Source organism: Nicotiana sylvestris, chromosome 8, assembly GCF_000393655.2.
Source record: "Nicotiana sylvestris chromosome 8, ASM39365v2, whole genome shotgun sequence".
NCBI lineage: Eukaryota > Viridiplantae > Streptophyta > Magnoliopsida > Solanales > Solanaceae > Nicotiana > Nicotiana sylvestris.
In genome coordinates this window covers 142,056,283-142,078,817 of record NC_091064.1, presented here as the reverse complement: position 1 = coordinate 142,078,817, position 22,535 = coordinate 142,056,283, and the positions used below count along the sequence as shown (strand labels likewise).

At 36.2% G+C, this 22,535-nt stretch overlaps 1 protein-coding gene and 1 long non-coding RNA gene across 2 annotated transcripts; one reads left to right on the top strand and one right to left on the bottom strand.

Annotated features, from left to right (window-relative positions):
- Positions 1-1,437: 1,437 nt before the first annotated feature.
- Positions 1,438-3,814, bottom strand: LOC104235928 (uncharacterized). Its single transcript, XR_713306.2, has 2 exons — positions 3,655-3,814; positions 1,438-1,740 (listed from the first exon to the last, which is right to left on the bottom strand). It is a non-coding gene; the product is annotated as an uncharacterized lncRNA (long non-coding RNA).
- A 3,291-nt stretch (positions 3,815-7,105) lies between these two features.
- LOC138875770 (protein neprosin-like) lies at positions 7,106-8,580 on the top strand. The gene is made up of 5 exons (XM_070154636.1): positions 7,106-7,111; positions 7,408-7,566; positions 7,709-7,801; positions 7,935-8,090; positions 8,404-8,580. The coding sequence occupies exons 1-5, from the start codon at positions 7,106-7,108 to the stop codon at positions 8,578-8,580; spliced, it is 591 nt and encodes a 196-aa protein (XP_070010737.1).
- Positions 8,581-22,535: the final 13,955 nt, after the last annotated feature.

Below are 22,535 nucleotides of genomic sequence, written 5' to 3'. Positions count from 1 at the left end.
TGATGTTTCACTAGAAGGAAGCATTTTAAAGTCACTAGGGAATTTAAAAAAATGAGGTGTGTGAATACAGAAAAAGAGAAAAATGTCTAAGCTCTTCAATGTTCTATACTTCTGGGTGATGGATTACTTAGAATAGTAGAGTATGGATTGCTTTTTTAGTTGAGAGCGCCTACTATCTATGTGTCTCACACGACATGAAAAGAATTAAAGGTATATATTGATACCCGAGATACTATTACTGGAATATTGGGTATTGTTAAAGCATATTACTTTGTTTGAGTAAAATAGTGGTAGGTCTTATTTTGAAAATAATTACTTTCTCTTTAGACAAATAAAATATGTACGTGATGATGAATGTAACAATTCGACAAGCAGAAAAGAAGAGGAAAACAAAACAAATGCATTCCTAAGGCAAGCACAAGCACACGTTTACTAATTTGTGCAAATCAAAGCAATCTTCTTGATTTATATTAATGTTCATTAAATGTATTTAGTTATTTTATCTTTTAAGTTTGATAAATACTATTTGAACGGATGTCCTCAGTAGTTTAATCGAATCAAGTACACGTTCAAATATTAGCATACTGAATGCTAACTTTTTTCCATCTCAATTCAACTCTGATTTTATTGCAGACCTGGAAGTAAAGCAATTTGTGCATATATAATTACCATTTGTCTTCTTTTAGATGATTTATATTTAGTTATTCGCTCCCCTTTTATTTATTTCCTAGAAATTACAGACTCATGATTCAAGGATAATAAATGATGATTTCTTGTGGAAAGCTTTTGCTAATTTTTTTTTTTTTTCCAGTGTCTCATGCACCAAATAAGTAGTAGCGACAATGATGTCTGTGCAAAGTCATCACTACAAGAAAAACGGTCTTTAAGGAAGGGAAATTTGGTCCCTAAAAGTCCAAATCTGGTCCCCAAAGGAGAAATAACGACGGGCGAAAGCTGGTCGCAACCCGTCGTAATAGCTTCCGCCGCTAAAAGGCAGTAGCGACGGGTCCAAAAACCTGGCCGTTAATTTATTTAGCGACGGGAACAAATGTTGGTCGTAAAATGCTTTTAGAGACTGCGCATCTCGTCCTTAAAAGGCGATGAAAATTATATATACCCTCGTCGTTAGAGCGTTTTAGCGACCAACCTTCAACTGATCCTAGATTATCTTTTAGAGATGGGCAGAAATCTGGTCGTAAAATACTTTTAAAGATGGACAAAGAATCTGGTCGTGAAAAATAAATATATTTCAATCATTAAACCATTTTAGCGACCAACCTTTAACTGGTCGTCCCAGATTATCTTTTAGAGACAAGGTCCCTATTTAAATTAAAATAATTGGTGTAATTTGGCGACAATATTTTTGGCCTCTTATTGACCATAAGTAGTTCTAAAACTCGATACCACCAAAAGTTGTTTTTACCAATAAATATCAAATTGTTATAGAAAAATCTAGATATAAAAATATAATATAACAAGTTAACATCCCATGATGATGTTAATTAGTTTCAATATTACTCAACACCTTAACAAAAAAACTTAGCTAGCTAACATCCTGAGCTAGACTATGATATCAAGTTTTGTATAACAGCCCTAGCAAAATAATAATGAACTTGTGCATCTTCTAAATTTGCATTTTGACTTGTAGCTTTAATCTTCAAAACCTGTATGCATCTTGACTTGTAGCTTCAATCTTCAAAACTTGTATGCATCTTGACTTGTAGCTTCAATCTTCAAAACCTGTAAGTACAAAAGTTTGAAAAGATGATAAATACTATTGATAAAATTATATAATTAAGGCGTATCTGCAGCCTTAATTGCATCCCCCGCAAGCATGCTACAGTGCTTAACAGGTGGAAGGGAAAGATGTTTCGCTATTTCCCTGTAGTAAAGTCAAATATGTTTCAGAATACATCTCACAGCCTAGAAAAACGCAGACTACCAAATAATCTTCTAGCAGGTTGCACAGACATCAACAGCAAGAAAGAATGAAAAATGCAAACTACCAATTTGATCTTCTACCAAAATACTTTACATCTCCTTCAACAGCTGCTTGGGAGATAATAATGTTGCGAAACATGAAGTTGAACTATGCCATCCATCGTTAATATAACATAATAACAAGCATATACGCTTCAAATGTCAGTGTCTTTATAACTATAGATTATTTATTCTCCATCACTACAAGGTAAGAGATTTGAAGTTGTTTCAAAATTTCCTAGGCTGGCACAGAAGTCAGGAGACTGGATCAGCTAAAAGCAAGCAAGATGAAAGAGCTTTTCCTCAGAAAACAAATAGAGCTTGAAGAGATCTGCAAGCGATCCCACATGGAAATTCCCTCACGGCCAGAGATGGAAAATATAATTAAACTAATGAACTCTGGTTGGTCTAATTTAAGTGTTCCATTATTCAATTATCAAAGTGATATACTGTTTTAAAACTTGAAACTGATCAAAACCTCCAAAAGGGGAGATTGACCATGCTGACCTCCTCACGAGCATGGATAAACAGATATCACAAGCACAAGAAGAGGCATCTAGCAGGAATTTAAGAGCTTTTCTCATAGAATTCACAAGATTAAGCTTTTCTCTAGAGGCTCTAACTTTGAATTCTCACATGCTTGGAGGAAAGAAAACATTATAGCAAATACGCTTGCTAATTGCAGTGAAGTTTCACGAATAAAAAATTTGTTTAGTGTTGTCCGTAATCCGTGAGATTATGGTACTACACCAAACTTGGCTACACCAAATTTGTTTAGTTGTATTACAACATTTGACACATGGACAACTTATTTCATATTCTTCTCTTGTTTTTTGAAAAGCATAATCCAAAAACTTTTGCACTTCGATTAAGTAGGCTTCATCGAGCCGATTATCAACAAGTTGCATCCATTGCTTACTAGGTGCCATAATCTTGGAGAGTAAATAAAAATTAAATTAAATAAAGATAAAAGATAAGAAAAATACTACGATGCACACTACTTGTTACGATCAGATGAACACAACTGGTTCAACTCTAATATCGCACTTTCTAGTCGACTCGGCTCCTCTGTTTTCATCTCAAAGAAATTTTTATTTGCTAGATGACAGAATAACAAACACCCATAATTATTTTTTTCAACATCTTACAAGCTTCAATTATGTAGCTGAAATCAATACATCTAGACTTTGAGACCTAATTCCCAACAAATTAAATTGGACAATTGAAAAACAATTTTAGAATCTGAGTAATAGCAATAAATCTTGAAAACTCAACATCTAAAAGGCATATAGCTCATGTACACAAGAGAAAATAAATCAGCATGCTCAACGAAACTCAGGAAAACGTGAACTGCACAAAAGTATTCACAATGTAAGTAGTATAAACTTTCAGAAACAGCACCCAATAATCAGTTTATAGAAGAAATCTCAAACAACAAACTTGAGCAAACAACAGTAAAAATTATAGCAGCCCAAATATCCTCAAGATTAATCCCTCACTGAATACATAAAACTAATATGCCATTCATGGAATAATTAGCTTTCAAAACCAGACGATTCTCAAAGGAGGCATACCTTGGAATAATTAGCTTTCAAAACCTGACTAATATGCCATTCATGGAAGAAGAAGAAGAAGAAGAAGAAGAAAAAGAGCAACTTGAAAGAGGAGGCATACCTTGGATTCTCAAAGGAGAAGATGGAAACTATATTGGCAGATGATCAGATCAGTTGATCGATTTCGCTCGCACACGACCAGACAAGTGAGACCGGCTCTAACGCTAGCTTGACGGAGATTAGGGCAGCGGATTTTATGCGGCACTCTGTTTTGAGAATACAGAGGTTCAATTTTGTTTTTAGAACCTTTTACTTTTTAGTTTTGGCGCCTAACTTATAGAAAAAAATAGTTTTTAATATTTTGGTATTAGATTTGGCGGCACTCTCTCACACTCAAGGTCTCTCAATTATAATTTGGGACCAGTTACTATTTTTTTGAGGGACCAGATTTATTACCTTCGCAATAAAATAAAGCATTAAGGACTATAATATAATTTCGTTCCAATACATATATTATTAGCGACGTGATTATTTACTCGTCCCTAAAAGTTGGTCGTAAATAAGGTTTTTTCTTGTAGTGGATGCACCTAATTGCCATATAGTTTAATTTCACTCAATATTTTATATTTAATCAAAGTTGCAGAGTACTTATCTTTTTCTTTGCATGCATCTTTTCTGGTTATAGTAAGAATTATCCAATATTCGATTACTCTTTTCATTTTGTAACTGGTTGACATAAACTGTTGTTTGGGGATTAACATTGTAGTGCATATGACCAAACCATTTAATGGGAGAATTCACATTGAGATGGGGTAATGTGATAATAATTTTGAACTTACTGCTGATTTAAAGACTAATACTTGGTTAAAAAAAGGTCTTAACGGTCTCTAAAAAAGAGGTCTTGACAAATTTTAAGCGAGCTGGTTGATGATCAGGAGGTTATTATCTATTGATTAGCTTAGGTAGTACACCGTGAAAGAACCATGAAATGCATCAAGAGGTATCTATGACATGAAGCATTAGGCTATTCAGGAAATGATTTATTACTGCCTCGACCCATGGTTGATATTTGATACACACATGTGATGGTTATTCTGACTCTGTGGCTCCGGCTATGACTGTTTAACTCATGTACAATAACATCACAAAGCTCATGGTCTCAAGGTTATTGTCTTCAATCATATGTTTGAAAACTTTTGCTAGACATGAATCGTATTTAAATAAATATTTGTTTTCTTGTTTTTAATTTGTCTTTTAGAGTGCTGCTGTATTGGCACTTCTTTTAGAGAGTTCCCATAGTCTTATATTTAATCGAAGGCTTGGGATATTTATAGTTTTTATCGTATTCTAGATCAAAGAAAAAGAAAAGATTTATTTTATGCAGACTTGAATTAATAAGATCTTGGTGGTGCTCCTCTTAGTTTTCGTTATACAACTTTCAGGGAAGACCAATTACATACTTTTCGATGTTAATCAAACACATCATATATTTTTATTATCTCTTTGCTCCTTATCCTCTTCTTGGTTACAATGTGGAATTACAAGAAGCAGTGAAGAGCAACATGATCTTAAGAAACTCCGAAGAGAAGCCTGCTACAAAACCACTAATGGAAAAGAAGAGATTCCTGAGTTTTTGTCAATAGAGGAAAAGAAAAGGTTTTTGAGCTTTTTGATAATCAAGGTGTTCTAAACTGGTGTCAATTGGTGCTGACATCCTTACTGTAGCTAATAAAGGAAGAGATTTTTTTCCACTGAGATCTCAAGCCAACTACTTTAATTCAATATTTTGGTAACTTTGTACGGTCATAAATATTACTAATTGTTAATTTTCGTATTTTTAATTCTTCTTTATAGTTTTGTATGTACGAGCGCACAAAGGAATTGAGATTCAAGTGCAACAAAGGAAAATTTGGCCTTGCATTATATAGATAACAAAATCATGTCTGTCATGAATACATTGTTGGACCTATGCTTAGCACAGGGGTCTCTAACTAGTATATATATAGAGAGAGTGTTTAACTAACTCAAGGTTAAATATACATAGTCTAATATTACAAAGACTAAATTAGCATTTACACTTACTTTACTGACAACTTTTACAACTGTGTTAAGCGTTAAAATTCACTAGTGTACTTGTGAAAGGAGGAGTACAATAAAAGCTGGAGAATTACTATAGATCTAAGAAAAAAAACACCAAGTTGATATATGATTGCCGATTTATTGATTGGTTGATGAGTAGGTAATAATATTTGACATAAAAAGAAAAACTAAACTAAGAAGGGTACGTGATATCTCAAATCATAAGGAGATAACACTTGATATAAGTATCTATAAATGCTGATATGATTTTTGTTCTTTTTTCTTTGTCAACGTATCTGAATTGCCATGTTTTCTGAACGAGAAGGTTAGGTTTGAGATCTCTAATCTTTTATTAAATGATTGTAGCATACATCAAGTACTCGAAAATATCCAGAAAATATGTTAACATAAGTTACTCATAAGAATAAGATCTTAACTCCTCTAAAGGAGGAATAATAATTAAGAACCGGGATATCTAAAATAAATATAGTATGAAAGATCTAATTTTTCCAAAATATAAAAATAAAAAATTCTATATTTGTTAATTTAAGGGTAAAATGGTAAGATGAATCAATCTGATAAAGTGAAAGAAAATCAACGCAAAAAATAAAATTAAATAATGAATATTTTGAAATCATTCTGATTCTTTGGCACGAAGTAACAAGAACACAACAATTTGGCAGAACTAAAATGACCTTGCTACCATCTTTTTTATTCTTTTTTACATAATTATGAATTCAATCTTAAAATATCATTAAACTTCTCCAATCCCCGTTAAATTTGTACGCTGGCAGTGATTAAAAGTGATACAAAAAAAATAAATACTACAAAATTTAAAAATGAATAAGCGTGGTGTACCATATTTTTCGGTATTACTAGGTGACGAATTGATTCGACAATTCCAATTTAATTTCTTTTGATTTTCGCTTGCACTCATAAATATTAATAGTACCTGAGATAAATGGCGTAACAAAATAAACAATAAAAGACAAGCTAAATATTACATTCATTCCCATCCAACTTTTTTTTTTCCCCTAGTTTATTTTGTTGTCCTTTTATTCGTTATGATTTTCTTCCCTTATCTTTGCAGTTGCTGAATATAATATTACACGATAGTATCAAAATCATGATCTTATAAGTTATTAAAAATTGATATAAGCCAATGATGTAATATAAACTTAATGAGCATCAAGTGTTAACTCATCTATTAGAAAGTTAATTATTTAGTACTACGGAGTACAATTTTATTATAGAGTTTGAACCACCAGAGGCATACATTATAGCCTATAGTACTCAAGGAAGGCAATAAAAGAATAAGATTTTTTAGATTCACTTTATCTGTTGGATATCAAATATTGAATAGGTGATTTTTGTTATAGCCATATTTGCATAACGTGAAGATTTGCCGTTTCGAAACTAGCAAAGATCTAATTGTGTCATAAATATGTAAGAAATTAGGGAGAAAATCTCATATCTGTTAATATATGGACAGAATGGATGTAAGAATCAATTTAATAAAAGTAAATCAATGCGAACAACAAAATTACTAGGGTATGAAATGACCAGAGATTACTACATAAAGTGTGTTATTCTTCCAGGACCATTCACTATTCCAATCCATAAAAACAAATCAGGTACTTCTTCTCTTATTTCTTAAATTTCATCCTTGAATTTATGAATTATCATGTGCTATTTGCACATAAGTCATAGTTTTTCATTTCTCTTATTAGTATTTATGTTTAATTTGATGCTTTTATTTGTACCTAATTAATAATACATTTTTAATTTATTGTAGGATGAAAACCACAAGAATGCATCTAAGCGTAGTACAGATTTTGATTGCAACATGGTTGTTCTTTACCATGATGAAGTTGAGGGCTTATCAAAGAAGGACCATGATGAATTGGAGAGGCGACTAAAACTTTTAAATAAGCCTGCAGTAAAAACTATTAAGGTAGATTCTTATTCTCCGTTTCAGTCCATTCTTGAAATAACTGATATTTTCAATTATATATGTCATTTTTTATAGAGCTAAAAAAGATGTTAAACATAAATATCTATACTGAAAATCAATAATAATCTCTATTGTTTTGTAGACTGAATATGGAGATATTTATGACTGTATGGATTTTTATCTACAACCTGCATTTGATCATCCTTTACTGAAGAATCATACTTATCATCCTCAGGTATGTCTATTTGATATATAGATCCTTATTCACTATTACTGTAGTACTTTTATTGTGAAAGTAAGAATAACTCGCATTCTTGAAATTTTGTACGTGATGCATGCAAATGAAACCGTCTTTCTCCCCATTAAAGAGAGACAAAGAATCCGCAACATCCAATAGCTCCTCCAAACTCGGGCTGAGAGATGGAGGTTGTCCAATGGGAACAGTTCCTATTAGAAGATCTACCAAAGAAGATCTCATTAGAGAAAGAAGATTTAATGCTAGTTATGCTGGTGGCATCTTTCACGTAAGCTGCTCCTTTGTCAATTGTTTTTGTTGATCCTAGTTTACTAAGATGGGAATTGAAATAATTATATACATAAGCAACAAATTAAGCATGTTCCAAGTGGTAACTTCACTATTATCATCACTTATCATGTGTAGTGGAGCTCTTATGGCATTAATTTATTTTTCTAAGATTTTGGTTATGTGGTACATGTGGACGTTAATCTCAATGAGGCTTGCCTTTATATTTGTTTCTATACCTCGTTAAGAACTTGCAATTTTATTATCAATCAATGTGAGCATATCTTGTTACTTATTCTGCTTTGCACATTTAGTTTGCTCTAGGACAAACGCTAAATGATCCGGATTTCGAAATTTCAGGAGCTGGAACAACAAGTAGTATTTATAATTCAAAGGTTCTTCCGAACCAATGGAGTGCATCCATCGTGAAGGTACAAAATGGCCGTGACCAAATACAAGCTGGGTGGCGTGTAAGTATTACTGTTAATTAGCTTTGCTAAGTGAAATTCGATCCCCTTTTCTTGCTTTAATTCTATAGATAGGAGTATCAAAAGTTGACAATGAATGGTGTATTGATCTAGGTGGATCCAATTCTTTATGGTGATACTCGTACTCGATTTTTTTCATTATTTAAAGTAAGTGGTTTTGTTTAGTTTATTCAAATATTATTGAGTCATGCTTTAACAAAATATCCTTAATTACTCACGATTAGTTAAATTTGTTAAATCATGACATAGGCCGGGACAACTCAATGCTTCAACACACGTTGCCCTGGATTCGTAATTGTGACTGTATCGTGGACCGGGCCCGGCCCAGGACCGCGGGCCAAACGGGCCGGTTCAAGCGGGCCCAGTCTCTAGTAATGCATAAGTCCGTAGTGGGCCGGTCCAACCCAAATAGCCCGTGAGCCCGGGACCGTTAAGCCCGGGACCGGCAGGCGGGCCTGGGCCGGTTCAACCGGGCCCAACGGCTATTTTTAAATTTTTTTTTTTTTTTAAAAATGACCAACGGTCAGATTTTTAAAATCTAGCCGTTGGCCATCAAAATTCAACCGTTTGGCACTTTAAAATATAGCCATTTGGCCCCTAAACTTTGTTTTAACCCCAAACTTTTTATAATTACACTTTTTTCCAATTCTCAACTATAAATACCAAACCCCCCCCCCCCATTCTTTCATTTTTACTCACAAATTCATCAATCTCTCTCTAATTTTCTTCTATAATTGTTTATTTTATTATTGCAATTTCCTGAAAAATTGTGAAGTTGGTGAATTGAAGTATTCAAGTCTTCAACGATATTCAATTTTCAAAAAGTTGTTCGTCAATTCGGTAAACTCGTTTCAACTCTTAAGTTTTAATGTTATAGTTTTATTTAGTATAATTATAATTAATATTGGCATTTTCTTTGAAAAAATTTTTGGTGGTAAGGGTAAGGGAAAATCTAAAATTGGTGAATCTAGTAGCCAAGCTACCACTCTTCCCCCGGCTCCCCGACCCAGACCTGTTACCCATCCTCCTCCACCTATTATTCTTGATAGTGATAACCCTTGTTTTCAATTTTCCGATGGTCAATTTTGCCATGATGTTGCACCAGGTCAATAATTAAATGAAGAAGTTATGAATGCTCTTTATCCTAATGAAACTATCTTTGAAAATTATGAGGAAAATGATGATTTAGATGAAACACAACTGGATTTAGATGATATACCTACTAGTCCTGTTAATAACCCAAATGATGTCATGTCTGACCCTCATGTAGTAACCCCTACTTTTAATAGACAACTTGCTAAACGGCCTGAAACATCTCTTGTTTGGCACTTTTTTACTCAACTAAGAGAATAAAATAAGGCTAAGTGTAAAACTTGTGGGTCTCAACTAGTTCATAAATTTACTGGAGACCGTAGCAGTACGGGTAGTTTGACTAGACACGTAAAGACACACCCTAGAGATAAAGCTAGATTTTTACTAATGAAAGCTGCGCAAGAGGGGACAAGTGTAGATACTATGGTTAACCCTAGTACATGTTCAAATCTAGTTCAACCGGGAATTTACATTGTTACCGGTGGCATTTTATATTATGATCAAAATAAAGATCGTGAAGAATTGGCAAAAATGGTTACTGTTATGTGCTTACCCTATAGTTTTCCTTCTAACCCTCATTTTGTGCATTATATTAGAAGAGTTTTTAATCCTACTTATAAAGGATGGCCTCGCGCAACCGTAAAGAGCGATATTTATAAATATAAACATGAATATGAACAATATTTGCGCTATTTATTTACTCATATAGATTGTCGCATTGCTATTACTACTGATATTGGTGGAAGTGGTAATGACTGTGATTATCTAACTGCTACAAGTCATTGGATATGTAGACATGTGATTTTTGACCCTCCCCAAGATTTTTCATATTTTAGCGCGTAAATATTTAATTTAGGCATAATATAAATATTTTAAGTAATTTTGACTCTTTTACTCTATTTTATTACAAGAAAACTAAAATTTACAAAAATAGGTTCATTAATGTTTTGTAGTCATTTTTAATCTAAAAAATATACAAAAATAGTATCGTATTTTTATTTTTAATATGATATTTGAAAATACCAAAAATAGATTTGTTTTAATGATTAGTTTTATTTTAATAATTATTTGAATAGTAGGACTAATTGATAATTGAGATCGTATTTTTAGTCTTGTTCGCGGGGAAAGGATAGAACTTGGGCTCGAGCAACCCGCTTTTAGGCCTTTGGACCTAGCCCACAATTTTCAAGTCCACAATCCCTAGGCCCATACCCCTTAACCTAAAAACCCTACCAAAAAAACCTAAAATATATAAATAATAAGAACGAAACAGGCGGATAATAAGAAGAAGGAAGAAACTAAAAGGAAAATACGCAAAAGCTGCGCAAACGGACCCCCCCCCCCTTCACGTTGTCTTCTTCGACGACCCCCCCTTTCCCCGGACGTTTTCTTCACAACAGACCTACCAGCAGCCATGGCTTTAAACCACCATGAGACACCGAGAACACACAGCAGCACACAAAAGAACCCTACCCTCTCATTCATCATCTTCTTAAAGCAGCCATCCATGGCTTCTTGTTGAACGAAATAACAGATCCCCTTCCCCACGAGTTCATCTTCTCCAGTAAAGCTAACAGACGAAGACCTAGAAGACCTAAGACGATGGAGAAGCAGTCGCTGCCGTGAGCTTCATCGTCTTCATCCTTCATCTTCCACCATAAACCGGCAGAACACACCCCCCCCCCCATCGTCTTCCACCTGACTAGAACCCAAAAGAGAACCAGTAGCTTCGTGTCCTCTTCTTCTGGACGAAACGCAGACATTCGCAAAGAAAAATGCACCTATAGGGAGACGAGAGGAACGAGGGTCTTCCTTTGTCACGGAGACCATTGGCTTTGTTGTTCTGGTTTAGTTGGAGTTTTTTGGCGAGCTTCGAGTTCATCGGAGGTCGTCGTTCAAGGAGTCCGTTCCAGTCGTACGTCGAGGTGATGATGGTTTCGAGGTTTGGTCGCAGTTCTGTCGAGGCTGTTCGAACTCCGTTCGACGGCCTATTCTCCTTCGAGTTGTAGCCGACACTTTCTTTCTGCAATTCAATATAGTGAAGAAAGGTTTTAACCTCAAAGGTCCGCCTCTTTTCCATTTCAGCAAAGTTCATGGCATATCTCTTTTAATTGCAGTTTTTTTTGTTGATTTTATTTGGCTTGAATTTTTATCATTCCGTGCTTGGTTGTTTTCCATGATTAGTTTGTGTTTCATTTCTCATCATCAGTTGGTTCGATTGTGAGCACTTTGGGTCAAAGGTATAATTTTGATTTATATGAACCTAAATTCAGGTGTAGTAGTAGGAAGGCACGTATACTTTGTTTAAATTTGAGATAGCGTAATTCGTAAGATGCCATAGTCAGAGCATTTGGTACAGTTGGGTCATGAATGTTAATTAATTTTAAAAGGGACGTTGGGTTTGTTTACTGAAAATGGCTAAAGGACAATGAAGTAGCTTGTGGACGAGATGTTGATCCCGATATCCTCCATGGAAGTTTGAACTTAAGAATTCATAGGAGAGGTGATTCCACTGGGGAGACTGGACGAGCAAATGGTGCTAGTGGTTCGCCAACCTCTAGTCAAAAAGAGAAAGCAGCTTACAAGCCTGAAGAAGTGATAGATATGAAGCAAAGATATGTTGGTCATTGCAACGTAGGCACTAATATAAAACAGGCCAGCTTTCTTAGAGAACGAGGTGAATATGTTTCTTGTGGAAGTGATGATGGAATATGGTTTATTTGGGAGAAACAAACTAGTAGATTGATAAAAATGCTTCATGGAGATGAAGCTATTGTAAATTGTGTACAGTACCACCCATATGATTGTGTTGTGGCTACAAGTGGAATTGATAGCACCATTAAGATGTGGACTCCAAGTGCGTCTGTCCCTTCCATTTTGGCTGGTGGAGTTGCAGGACCAGAGACATCCAATGTTTTAGATGCGATGGAAAGCAATCAACGCAGATTGTGCCGCATGCATGAAGTTGTCTTGCCTTTTGAATTTTTGAAGAGATTTAGGATGCACGAGTTTACAGAAGGCAAATTCGAATGCACGCAAAGCTGAAAAGATGGTGGATATGCTAGCCCTTGACTTTGCAAAGTTTTCAAACTCGTAAGGAAAAATGTAAAATGAATATTCGAAGCCTTTAGGTGCGTTTAATATACTACCGTGATTGTGGACACGTTCGCGTGACATGATTACAATTCTAAAAATCAATTCGGAGTATGCGTTCGCGCAACTTTGAGCAAACATTCTTAATAATAAAAATGGGTTTTCGTAGGTTATTAATTAAATTAGCTCATATAGTCCGAGGTGCGCCGCCTACCATTTAATCATACGAAACGACAAAATATTTATAGTTTGCTTTAGACACGTGCAACTTTGGCCAAATCTTTTTTATAATAATAAAGTGTTATTAATTGTGGACACATTCGCGTGACATAATTTTTCATATGCCAAACAAATGGGTACACGTACGCGTGACCCATTTCGAGATAATTTTCTTAATTAAAAAACGGTTAATAGACAAATGCACATAGGATCTAAAATCAGTAGTTAAATAATTTTAATAAGCCAAGTATGATCAAAGCGACCGTGCTAGAACCACGAAACTCTGGAGTGCCTAACACCTTCCCCCGGGTTAACAGAATTCCTTACCCGGATTTCTGTGTTCGCAGACCGTAATTAGAGTCAACTTCCTCGATTCGGGATTTTAACCGGTGACTTGGGACACCATAAACCTCCCAAGTGGCGACTCTGATTTTTAATAAACGATCCCGTTTCGATTGTCCTTTAATTGGAAAAACTCCCTTGAATTTATGCCCTTTACGGGGTGCAGTGAAAAAGGAGGTGTGACAGCTCTAGCGACTCTGCTGGGGATCGAACCCAGAATCTCTGGTTCAGGGTTCAAGAATTCGAGCTTGTTTCATGATTTTTACTTGGCTTTATTTATTGTTCATAATACTATATTCTGTGAACCTTTATGCTAATTGCTATTTGTTTACCGCTTTAATATTATTTGGATTGTATATAACTGTCTTCTTACGCCACCCATCTGAGTCTTCTGAACATGGTGCATACGTTCGCGTAGCCTGCTTTTTCTGTAGAAATTCTACCAAATAGAACGAGGCTGGGCAAGCGACAAGGCCGTGTAGACTTCAGTGCTCCCGGTACGTCACCCCCTCCTCGTCCCCAGTTGTCCGCTCGGGTACCCCAAGTCTAGACCAAAACTGCAGGATTTAAACCTAGAAAAACACAGCCTCATGCCGGATCCCTAGTAGGAACGTTTGTTTGCATCATGTGCATTTTGACTTTGGAGACTCAACACAGGGGTTGGGTCTGTCTAGCACAGGTGCACCTGAAATTAAAAGACCATCTTGATGCATCCTATGTGCTACATGTTGCATTTATTCAAGGGTAAAAGGGTCATTTCGCGGACCAATCATAGTTGAGGGCAAGTGAAAAAATGAAAAAAAATGAAAAAAGGGAAAAAGAGAGAGTGAAGTGTGAGGATAAAGCGAGCGGGGCCTAATTATGTTTTCTGTTACATTTTTGTTTAAAAAAAAAGAGAAGAACTTGAAAATTGAAAAGATTTTGCACTATTTATCATTTTTCAAAAATCAAAAATAAAAAATAAAAAAAAAGAGAAAAGAAAATCCAAAAAAATTTTATATGTTTCATCATTGTTCGAAAAAAAGGAAAAAATGTGTTTTCTTTATGTTAGTTGTTTTTGTTATTCTCGCCGTATCCAATCTGCCCGAACTACGCATACCTAATTCTCGTCTTTCGGGGCGTGATACATAGGCAACCCACATAGGGTCCGGTCTTCTTAGTAAATCTTAGGTTCTTGGCTTTGCGGGGTCTTAGCCAAATTTTGCACTTCTAGCCACCTTTTAGCCAAATAAGCCATTTTGCAAAAATATCATCAATCATGTCTTGCATGTCTTAGGGAATGTTATTGTCTCACATAGTGTTGGTTTAGGTTTTCTTATACAGGTGTGGATTTATTTACCGAAATTTGAGCATGGCAGACACCCCGTGACCATCCGGTCAGGATTGCATTCAGGAGTTGATTAAGGAGATTTTTTTATTTGTTATTTTTATTTTATTTTTATGTTTTTTATATCGTCTTTTACTTTCTAGTTTTGTACAGTAATGTCAAGTATTTTGTTATTGTATTTTCTGCTTTATATGTGAAAATGTGTTGTAACCCAAAAATACAAAAAAGAGATGTTGCATTTTTATTTCCGTTATAAATTTTCTTTAGAATACTAATTCTAGAAATGAAAAAAAAAGAAAATTTTTGAGGTTGTATTTCCTTTAGACAATTAATATCTAGGACTTAAAATGAATTATTTTTATGTTCCCTTTAGTATATTGGGACCAAAATTCAAAAAAAAAAAAAGAGAATCTTATTTTAGTACTTCTTTAAAAGCTTTCTTTAAGGTGTTAATTCCAAAATCCAAAAAGATTTTCCTTTTGAGGTGTTTCTTTGGGAAATTAGTGAAAAATGAAAAAAATTCTTTTTATTTTCATTAGAACTTTAGGATGTTGTACATAGAAAAAATATATTTTATCTTTTGTTTATCATTAGAGTTTCCCCTTTAGGTAATCAAAAACTGAAATCCAGAAATATTTTTTATCTTTTCTCGCTGCGAAATCCTTCTTCAGGGATATCAAATGCAAGTTCAAAATATTTTTCTATGGCTTAATATCTAGATTTCCTTCCTAAAAAACAAAAAAAAAATGTCTCCTCTAGGGTTTGTTCCTTAATAATTCCCGCAGAGTATTTGTTTCAAGAAGAAGAAAAATTCAAAAAAAAGAGGGATTTGCTTCTTTATTTCTCTGTTCTCATCAGAGTAGTCACTAAGGTAAAAAGAAAATGAAAAAGAGAACGTCAGTTTGTTTCCTTTATTCCTGATCTTCCAGAACTACGTAAAGATCTGATTCATGCGAGGTCATGATACGTAGGCAACCTACATAGGGTTCGATCGAATCATTTTTTATTATTATTTAAAAAACAAATTTAAAAAAAAAGAAAAAAAAGAAAAAAAGGTGTGAAGTCATGGGATGTAAGAAATGAGAAGGAAGAAAAAGAGCGATAATCAGAAAGAAAAGGGGAAGGAAAATGAGCGAACTAAGAAGTACCAGAAAAACAAAGAAAAGAGAGGTTGAAATGAACAAATTGGGATGATGCCAACTGACCTTTGTACCATCGAAGTCATTCTAGAACCGTTAATTGTGGCTAGGTGCATTGCACGCAATGTGATATTTTTACTGTTAAATGCCCTAACGCTAACATGATGACCTCATTTTGTTATATTCATAGCAGAAAGGTGGTTGGTTTGTGGTTGGTTTGTGGTTTTTAAAGTGGTAACTCTTCTCTACAATACAAAGTCAAAAGGCAATGACAGACAACAACAGAACTGAGTTGGTTGATACCGATGCAAGAAAGCAGTTGGTTGAACAGGATAACTAGTTGGTTGAAGAGGTGAGGATGTTAAGACAACACATGGCGGACATGTATCAGGCCTGGATGACTGGGAGGGCACCACCCCCGCCACCACCTAGCTTCCTAAATGCTACCCTTACCCAAACACCGGTCACAGTGCCAGATGATCCTCCGTACTCTCCAGAATCTTTAGGCATTGCATAGCAACTTTTCAGCCAACATGCAAATCTTATAATTTATTTTCCTTTTGGCATCGTAAAGCTTTGGATAATTGGATCCATTCCTGCATGTAATGCAAATTCCGTTTTAATCGGAATACGCATGATTCGTGTAAATCAACTCGTACAATCCCGTTTCAAATAGAATTATAGCCGCTTATTCATCCGTCTAGAAAACCTATTTAAGGAGCTTATTGATCAAGAATTTGTAAGCAACTGCACTTCTTCTTGAAGACTTTGAACGGTTTTGCAGCTTTGGCCAGAAACCGAACAACAGATGTTGGCCCCTGAGATTGCGATCATCATTTGAGATTTGTTCTTTTCCGCCATCTCCACAGAAGTGAAGTGTTTAATCCATCCAAGCCACTAGCCTTGAACACAACCATCACAATAGTTGATTTTGAAATTTATAGTTTCTGATTTGCAGGACGAAAAAAATGAAGGGCAGAACTAATCTAACTGTGCGTGTTAATTTGGTTGCAATAAATTTTTGAGATACAAAAAATTAACTGCAAGCACACTGATAAAAGAAAATTAATTATACTGATGATTTTTTATGGATACAATCATGTTTGCTTCCTTAGATGATGCGGACTTCCTTGGGATGTATTTGATGTCCCTGAAAAGTAAAAACATATTTGATCCCTTGATTACTTCGACATCTTTGAGAAAGACAATATTTGATATATTTGATATCTTTGTAAATATTTCATTAATTTATAGAATTTCGAGATATCTTTTTAGGGAGTATGTATCTTTTTTTATAGGTGTAACTTAGGGTTATAGTAGATCTTCCTTTAAGCGATCCTAATGGACTCTTGGGATTGAACAACATAAATGGGCTTGTCTTGTAGGTGCCCAATTTAATTGAGCAAATTGTGTTATATACCTATTCTATCCAAAATAATTACCCGCCTTTACCTATTCTAGAAATAATTTGAAACGACACGACCTGTTGTTTTGAGAATTTAAGCACCATTCGATGGCGTAAGGTCTTGAATAGCTTCATATTATGTGTATCGACTTGCGTGCAAGGTTAAATTCAGTTATCGGGTGATTCAGAGTCGAATTGGAAGAAGGAATCTAGTTTTGGAAGATTAAGCAGTGAGAATTTGACCGGAATGTGACTTTTGTGTAAACGGCTCCGGAATGAATTTTGGGTGATGTCAGCAGCTTAGTATGGTGATTATGGACTTGGGCGCGCATCCGAATTCGGATTTGGAGTTCCATAGGGTAATTGAGGTATTTCAACGGAAGTTTGAAAAGTTTAAGTTTGGAAAATGGAGAAGTTTGACCCATAGTTGACTTTTGTGATATCAGGGTTGGAATACAATTCCGAGAGTTGGAATAGCTCCGTCTTGTCATTTGGGACTTGTCTGTAAAATTTGGCGTCATTCCGGGTTGGTTTGATTGGTTTCGGGACGAGTTTTCGAAGTTGAAAGATTTGGAAGTTCATAGCTTGATTCATGGCGCGAATTGCATTTTCAGCGTTGTTTGATGTGATTTGAGACCTTGAGCGATTCCGTGTTAGGTTATAGAACTTGTTTGTGTGTTTAGACGGGGTCCCGGGGGCCTCGGATGTGTTCTGGATAGGCTATGGGTCATTTTCCCTTATTTTTGAACTGCTGGTTCTGGTGTCTGATGCCCTTCTTCGTGATCGCAAAGCTCCTCTCGCGTTCGCAAAGGTTTGCCTTTCCCTTTCTTTGCGTGCGCAACCCTTCCATCGCATTCGCATAGTAGAAATTAGGAGCTGGGGGCTGGTAGTTATTTCTTCTTCGCGTTCGCAATATTCTCCCCGCGCTCGCGAAAGCTTCTGTTCCTTACGCTTCGCGTTCGTGTCCCTTCTCTCGTGTTCGCGAAGGGTCTTCTTGATAGCTTATTCTTTTCTTCTTCACGAACGTGACCCTATCTCCGCGTCCGCGATGCATAGTTATCTGGGTAGAATATAAGGTTTTCAAATTGAGGGTTAGACCATTTTTATCATATTTTGACTTGTAGAGCTCGGTTTTGAGTGATTCCTTGTGGGTTTTTCAAGAAAATCGATTGGGTAAGTGTTCTTCACCTAGAATTTAATATATTCCATAATTTTATCTTTATTTTTATCATTTACTTTGTGTTTTGAATTGAGGAAAATGGTGGTTTTTGAAGAAAGTTTTCAAAATGAAAAATCATGATGTGAAGGATGAAATGGTATCGAAATTTGATATTTTTGTATGGCTGAAGTCTTATCGGAATATGTATTTGATTTTGTAAAATTTGTTGGGTTCCGAGGTGCGGGCCCGGGGGTCGACTTTTGACTGATTTTTGGATTTTTGATAAAGATTGAGACTTTATGATCCAAAATAGTTTCTTATGAGTACTATTTGTGCTTTGAAGTTATTTTGGTTAGATTTGAGCCGTCCGGAGGTCTTTTCACTCGAGAAGTTTATTTTAGAGTATCATTTTGTCTTCTTTGAGGTAAGTATCTTGTCTAACCTTGAGTGGAGGATTTCCCTCTTAGGATTTGAGTCTTCTATGTTGATTGTAGCCCGTATACGTGAGGTGATGAGTGTGTGCTCGGACTTATTTTTGAAAAACTGGCCTTTTAGGATTCTTAGGTCCTTATATTGACTGAGTACGAAGTTGTCCTCGTTATGATTGAGTTCCTATTTACTAGTTTTACCCTTACGTGCTTTAGTTAGAATTAATTACTTTAGGATTCACTCTTGTTGCCTATTTGACTCTTATTTTACTTAACCGAAGATTTTACTTCTTCTATTATCATGTTATCTTTTCATAATTGCTTATATTTATTTGAAATTATCATTATCTCATTCTATAATTGCTCAGTCTTAATTGAGGTTATGATTATCTTTCCGCCGCTTATCCTTAATTGAATTGTTGAATATCCTTCATAATTGCTCAACTTTAAAAGAAGTTTTGATATCCTATCCCTTAGTTGACTTGTCTTTATTTGAAATTATTTGACTCATGTTAGCTTCCTTGTTGTTGAATTGTATATTGTGGGATTGTTGTTACATATTAGTTTTTCCTTGTTGAGTTGTTCTCTTACGCCTAGCATTCTTTGATGTGGTTATTCTTTGTGAACGGGTTCTGTCATTTTCTTATAGTTTAAAGTTTTTGAGTTGATTTACTTGCCGCATTTTGTATTATTGTCATTGTTATTGTTGTGCTTGTTGTGGGGATGCACGGGGTTTCTGTTGTGCGGTTGTTGCCATTGTGATGCGTGAGGTTTCTGCCGTGCGGTTATTGTTATGGGATTGCATGAGGTTTCTGTTGTGTTGTTGTTACTATTGATATTTGCACATACAGCGTGACAAGGCGGGATATATATATGTGCATTGCGCATGTGGTGAGACAAGGTGGGAACATTGTTATACATGTGTGGCGAGACATGACGAGCATTTACTTTACTATTGCACACGTGGCGAGACAAGGTGGGATATGTCAGGGATTGATTGTGATGATTTGTAATGGCCTGGGGGCATTCTTGTTGATGATATCTGTGTAGTGGTACACTTACCTGGGTGAGCTTTATCTTGTGAAAGTGTGAGAAAACATTCTATGTGTCGTCCGTTCTTTTCCTTATGCTTATTTATTGTTGGTCTATGTCTGGACACTTGCACAAGCATACACGTAGTTAAGCACCCTTATCGTATAAGAGGTTTTCTTGATATTCTTGAGTACAGATGAACACCCTTGTTACCTGCCTTCTATGTGAAAATGGCTCTATTGGCACGTGAGTCGTCAGTGTGGTTATGAGGTGTTATGAGGGCACAGGATGCCGAGTGTTAGGGTTCATGTATTGAGACCCATTAGTTGTGATTTGTCCGAGGTTCGATACCTCAGGGAGTTTGTTCGCTAAAACCTGATGTGAAAGTTATCGTAGTTGTTGAGTCATTACTTGTCCTTGCTATATATGTGACTCCGGATTTAGGTTGTGTTCTATTTACCCTTCTGTGGCATTTTCATGGTATTCTGCTTGTCACACCTCCTTTTTCCGCACCCGAGGGGGTACGAGGGAGTTTTTTCCAATTAAAGGACAATCGAGACGGGATTGGTTTAATTATTTCAGAGTCGCCACTTGGGATATTTAGGGTGTCCCAAGTCACCAATTTTAATCCCGAATCGAGGAAAAGAATGACTCTATATTATAGTCTGCGTACCAGAAATCCGGATAAGGAATTCTGTTAACCCGGGAGAAGGTGTTAGGCATTCCCGAGTTCCGTGGTTCTAGCACGGTCGCTCAACTGTTATATTCGGCTTATTTATCTGATTTTTAATACAATTATGAACCATGTGCAAATTTTATCTTTTACCGCTTTATTATCATTATTTTTAGGAATGTGAACATCGCTTAAAACATATCTTTGGACTGTGTCACATGAAATGCACCCACAATCTGAAACATATTTTATTTGATGTTTTAGGATTTGGATTTGGGTCGCATGAAATGCACACCCGAGTTTAAGAAAGTAATTTAATTAAATCGCGTCTAAAGAGGCTAACGCGTTATTATCTTTAGGGAAGGCAGTGAAATTCACTAAACGGTCCATCCCAAATTCTAAGTATTTATTATGACTAATTATTGAGGGCCCCGCAATTTGCATTTTTATTTGGCGAGGCTCGTCTCATTCATTATTAAAAAAAGGAATTTGCAACGTCATGGAAATGCATCTCATACCACGTCACAGTCAATGTACCCGTGATTAGAGACACATTTCGATTTCGTTGAGATTTGGATTTGGGTCACATAAATGTGCACCCGAGTTTAGGGAGATAACATTATTAAAGGCGCGCCTAAAGCAACTAGCGCATTATTATATTGGGTAGGGCCGTGAATTTTGCTAAACGGCCCGTCCCGGAATCTAAGTGTTTAATACATATATTTTGTGAGGGCTCCGCAATCTGTACATTTTTATTTTTGGCGAAGCTAGTCTCGTTTTTTTTGTTTATTTATTTATTTGTTTTTATTTACTTTTTTATTTTTTTAAAAGAATGCCATTTTTACACCTTTAACAATACTAAACCTTACGACTTTTTACAACTAAAATCTCATAACTTGTCAAAAAAAAAATTAATAAAATGAGTTTAGTGAACGAGTGTTTCGGGCGTCGTAAGAGCATGTACTAATAATAATTTTGTCCGAATGACCTAAGCAAAGGAAAGGACGAATAGATTAACGTCAAACTTGTGTCATAGAACAACTAGTCCAACTTAATTAAATGACATTGGATAAACAAGAATCACGTAAAACAAAAATGAGCAAAAATGCAGACGATGAAAACATAAGCAGAAAATTATCGTACCAATTTCTATATTGCATCTTCGAACATTTAACGTAACATTTCCTTATCTAATACTTGAGGTTTACTAACCTTTGAACCTCGGCAAACTCAGGACGACAAACACGACCCCGACGGAACTCAAGCCGGGACTCACTGGACGAGGAACAATGACGAAACCTCGGACAAACACCTCGACGTACCGGACCTCGACTCAACTTTTGGACTTTGGACTGGAACTCGACTTCAACACAAGGTCGAGCAGCTCAACTCCATGAACTCCGGCTCAGCTAGTGGCGTGAGGATAGGGGAAACAGCCGCAGGGTTGCCTGACGTGAAGCTGACGGACTGTTTAGTCGACGATTGTGGGGTCGACGGGCAGTGTTTAATGGCCGGAGGCGTCGCTGGACATGGGGACGACGAACAGCAATGGTCGTCGGGGCAGTGGTCGAGGGCTGGATTACGGTGGTTTGGACAGTAGGGTGATGGTGTTTCGACGTGAGGGAGTCGATGGGGGAGCTGGTCGCGACTGGTTTTTTGGGTAGGGTTGTTGCTGGTGGTTTGTTGGCTTCGGACGTGAGGTCGAGGAGCTGGGTAGTGATGATGGTAAAGGTGACGGACTGGTAAGGAATGGAGTTGGAGGTTGACGATGAGGTTAGGTTGTTGCTGTTGGTCGTGGTGCTGGGGGAAGGTGACGGGGTGGTGTTCGGACAGTGGAGGTGACGACGCTGCTGCTACTCGTCGGACTGGGTAGTGATGATGGTGGAGCTGGGAGGAGGAGGGTGGTCTGTTGGAGCAGGTGGTCGACGAGCAGGTGGGTTTGGACGTGAGGTTGTTGACGGAGTGAGTAGGGTTTGTTTATGGTGGTTTCACGGTGGGAACGAGGGTGATGGTGGTGATGGGAGCTGAAGGTTTGACGACGATGGTTAT

What these genes read in the sequence shown, in the direction of transcription:
- LOC138875770 (XM_070154636.1), top strand. An exon ending in ATCATACTTATCATCCTCAG is followed by an intron (nt 7,802 to 7,934) that starts GTATGTCTATTT and finishes TCCCCATTAAAG; the next exon opens with AGAGACAAAGAATCCGCAAC. An exon ending in ATGCTGGTGGCATCTTTCAC is followed by an intron (nt 8,091 to 8,403) that starts GTAAGCTGCTCC and finishes TTGCACATTTAG; the next exon opens with TTTGCTCTAGGACAAACGCT.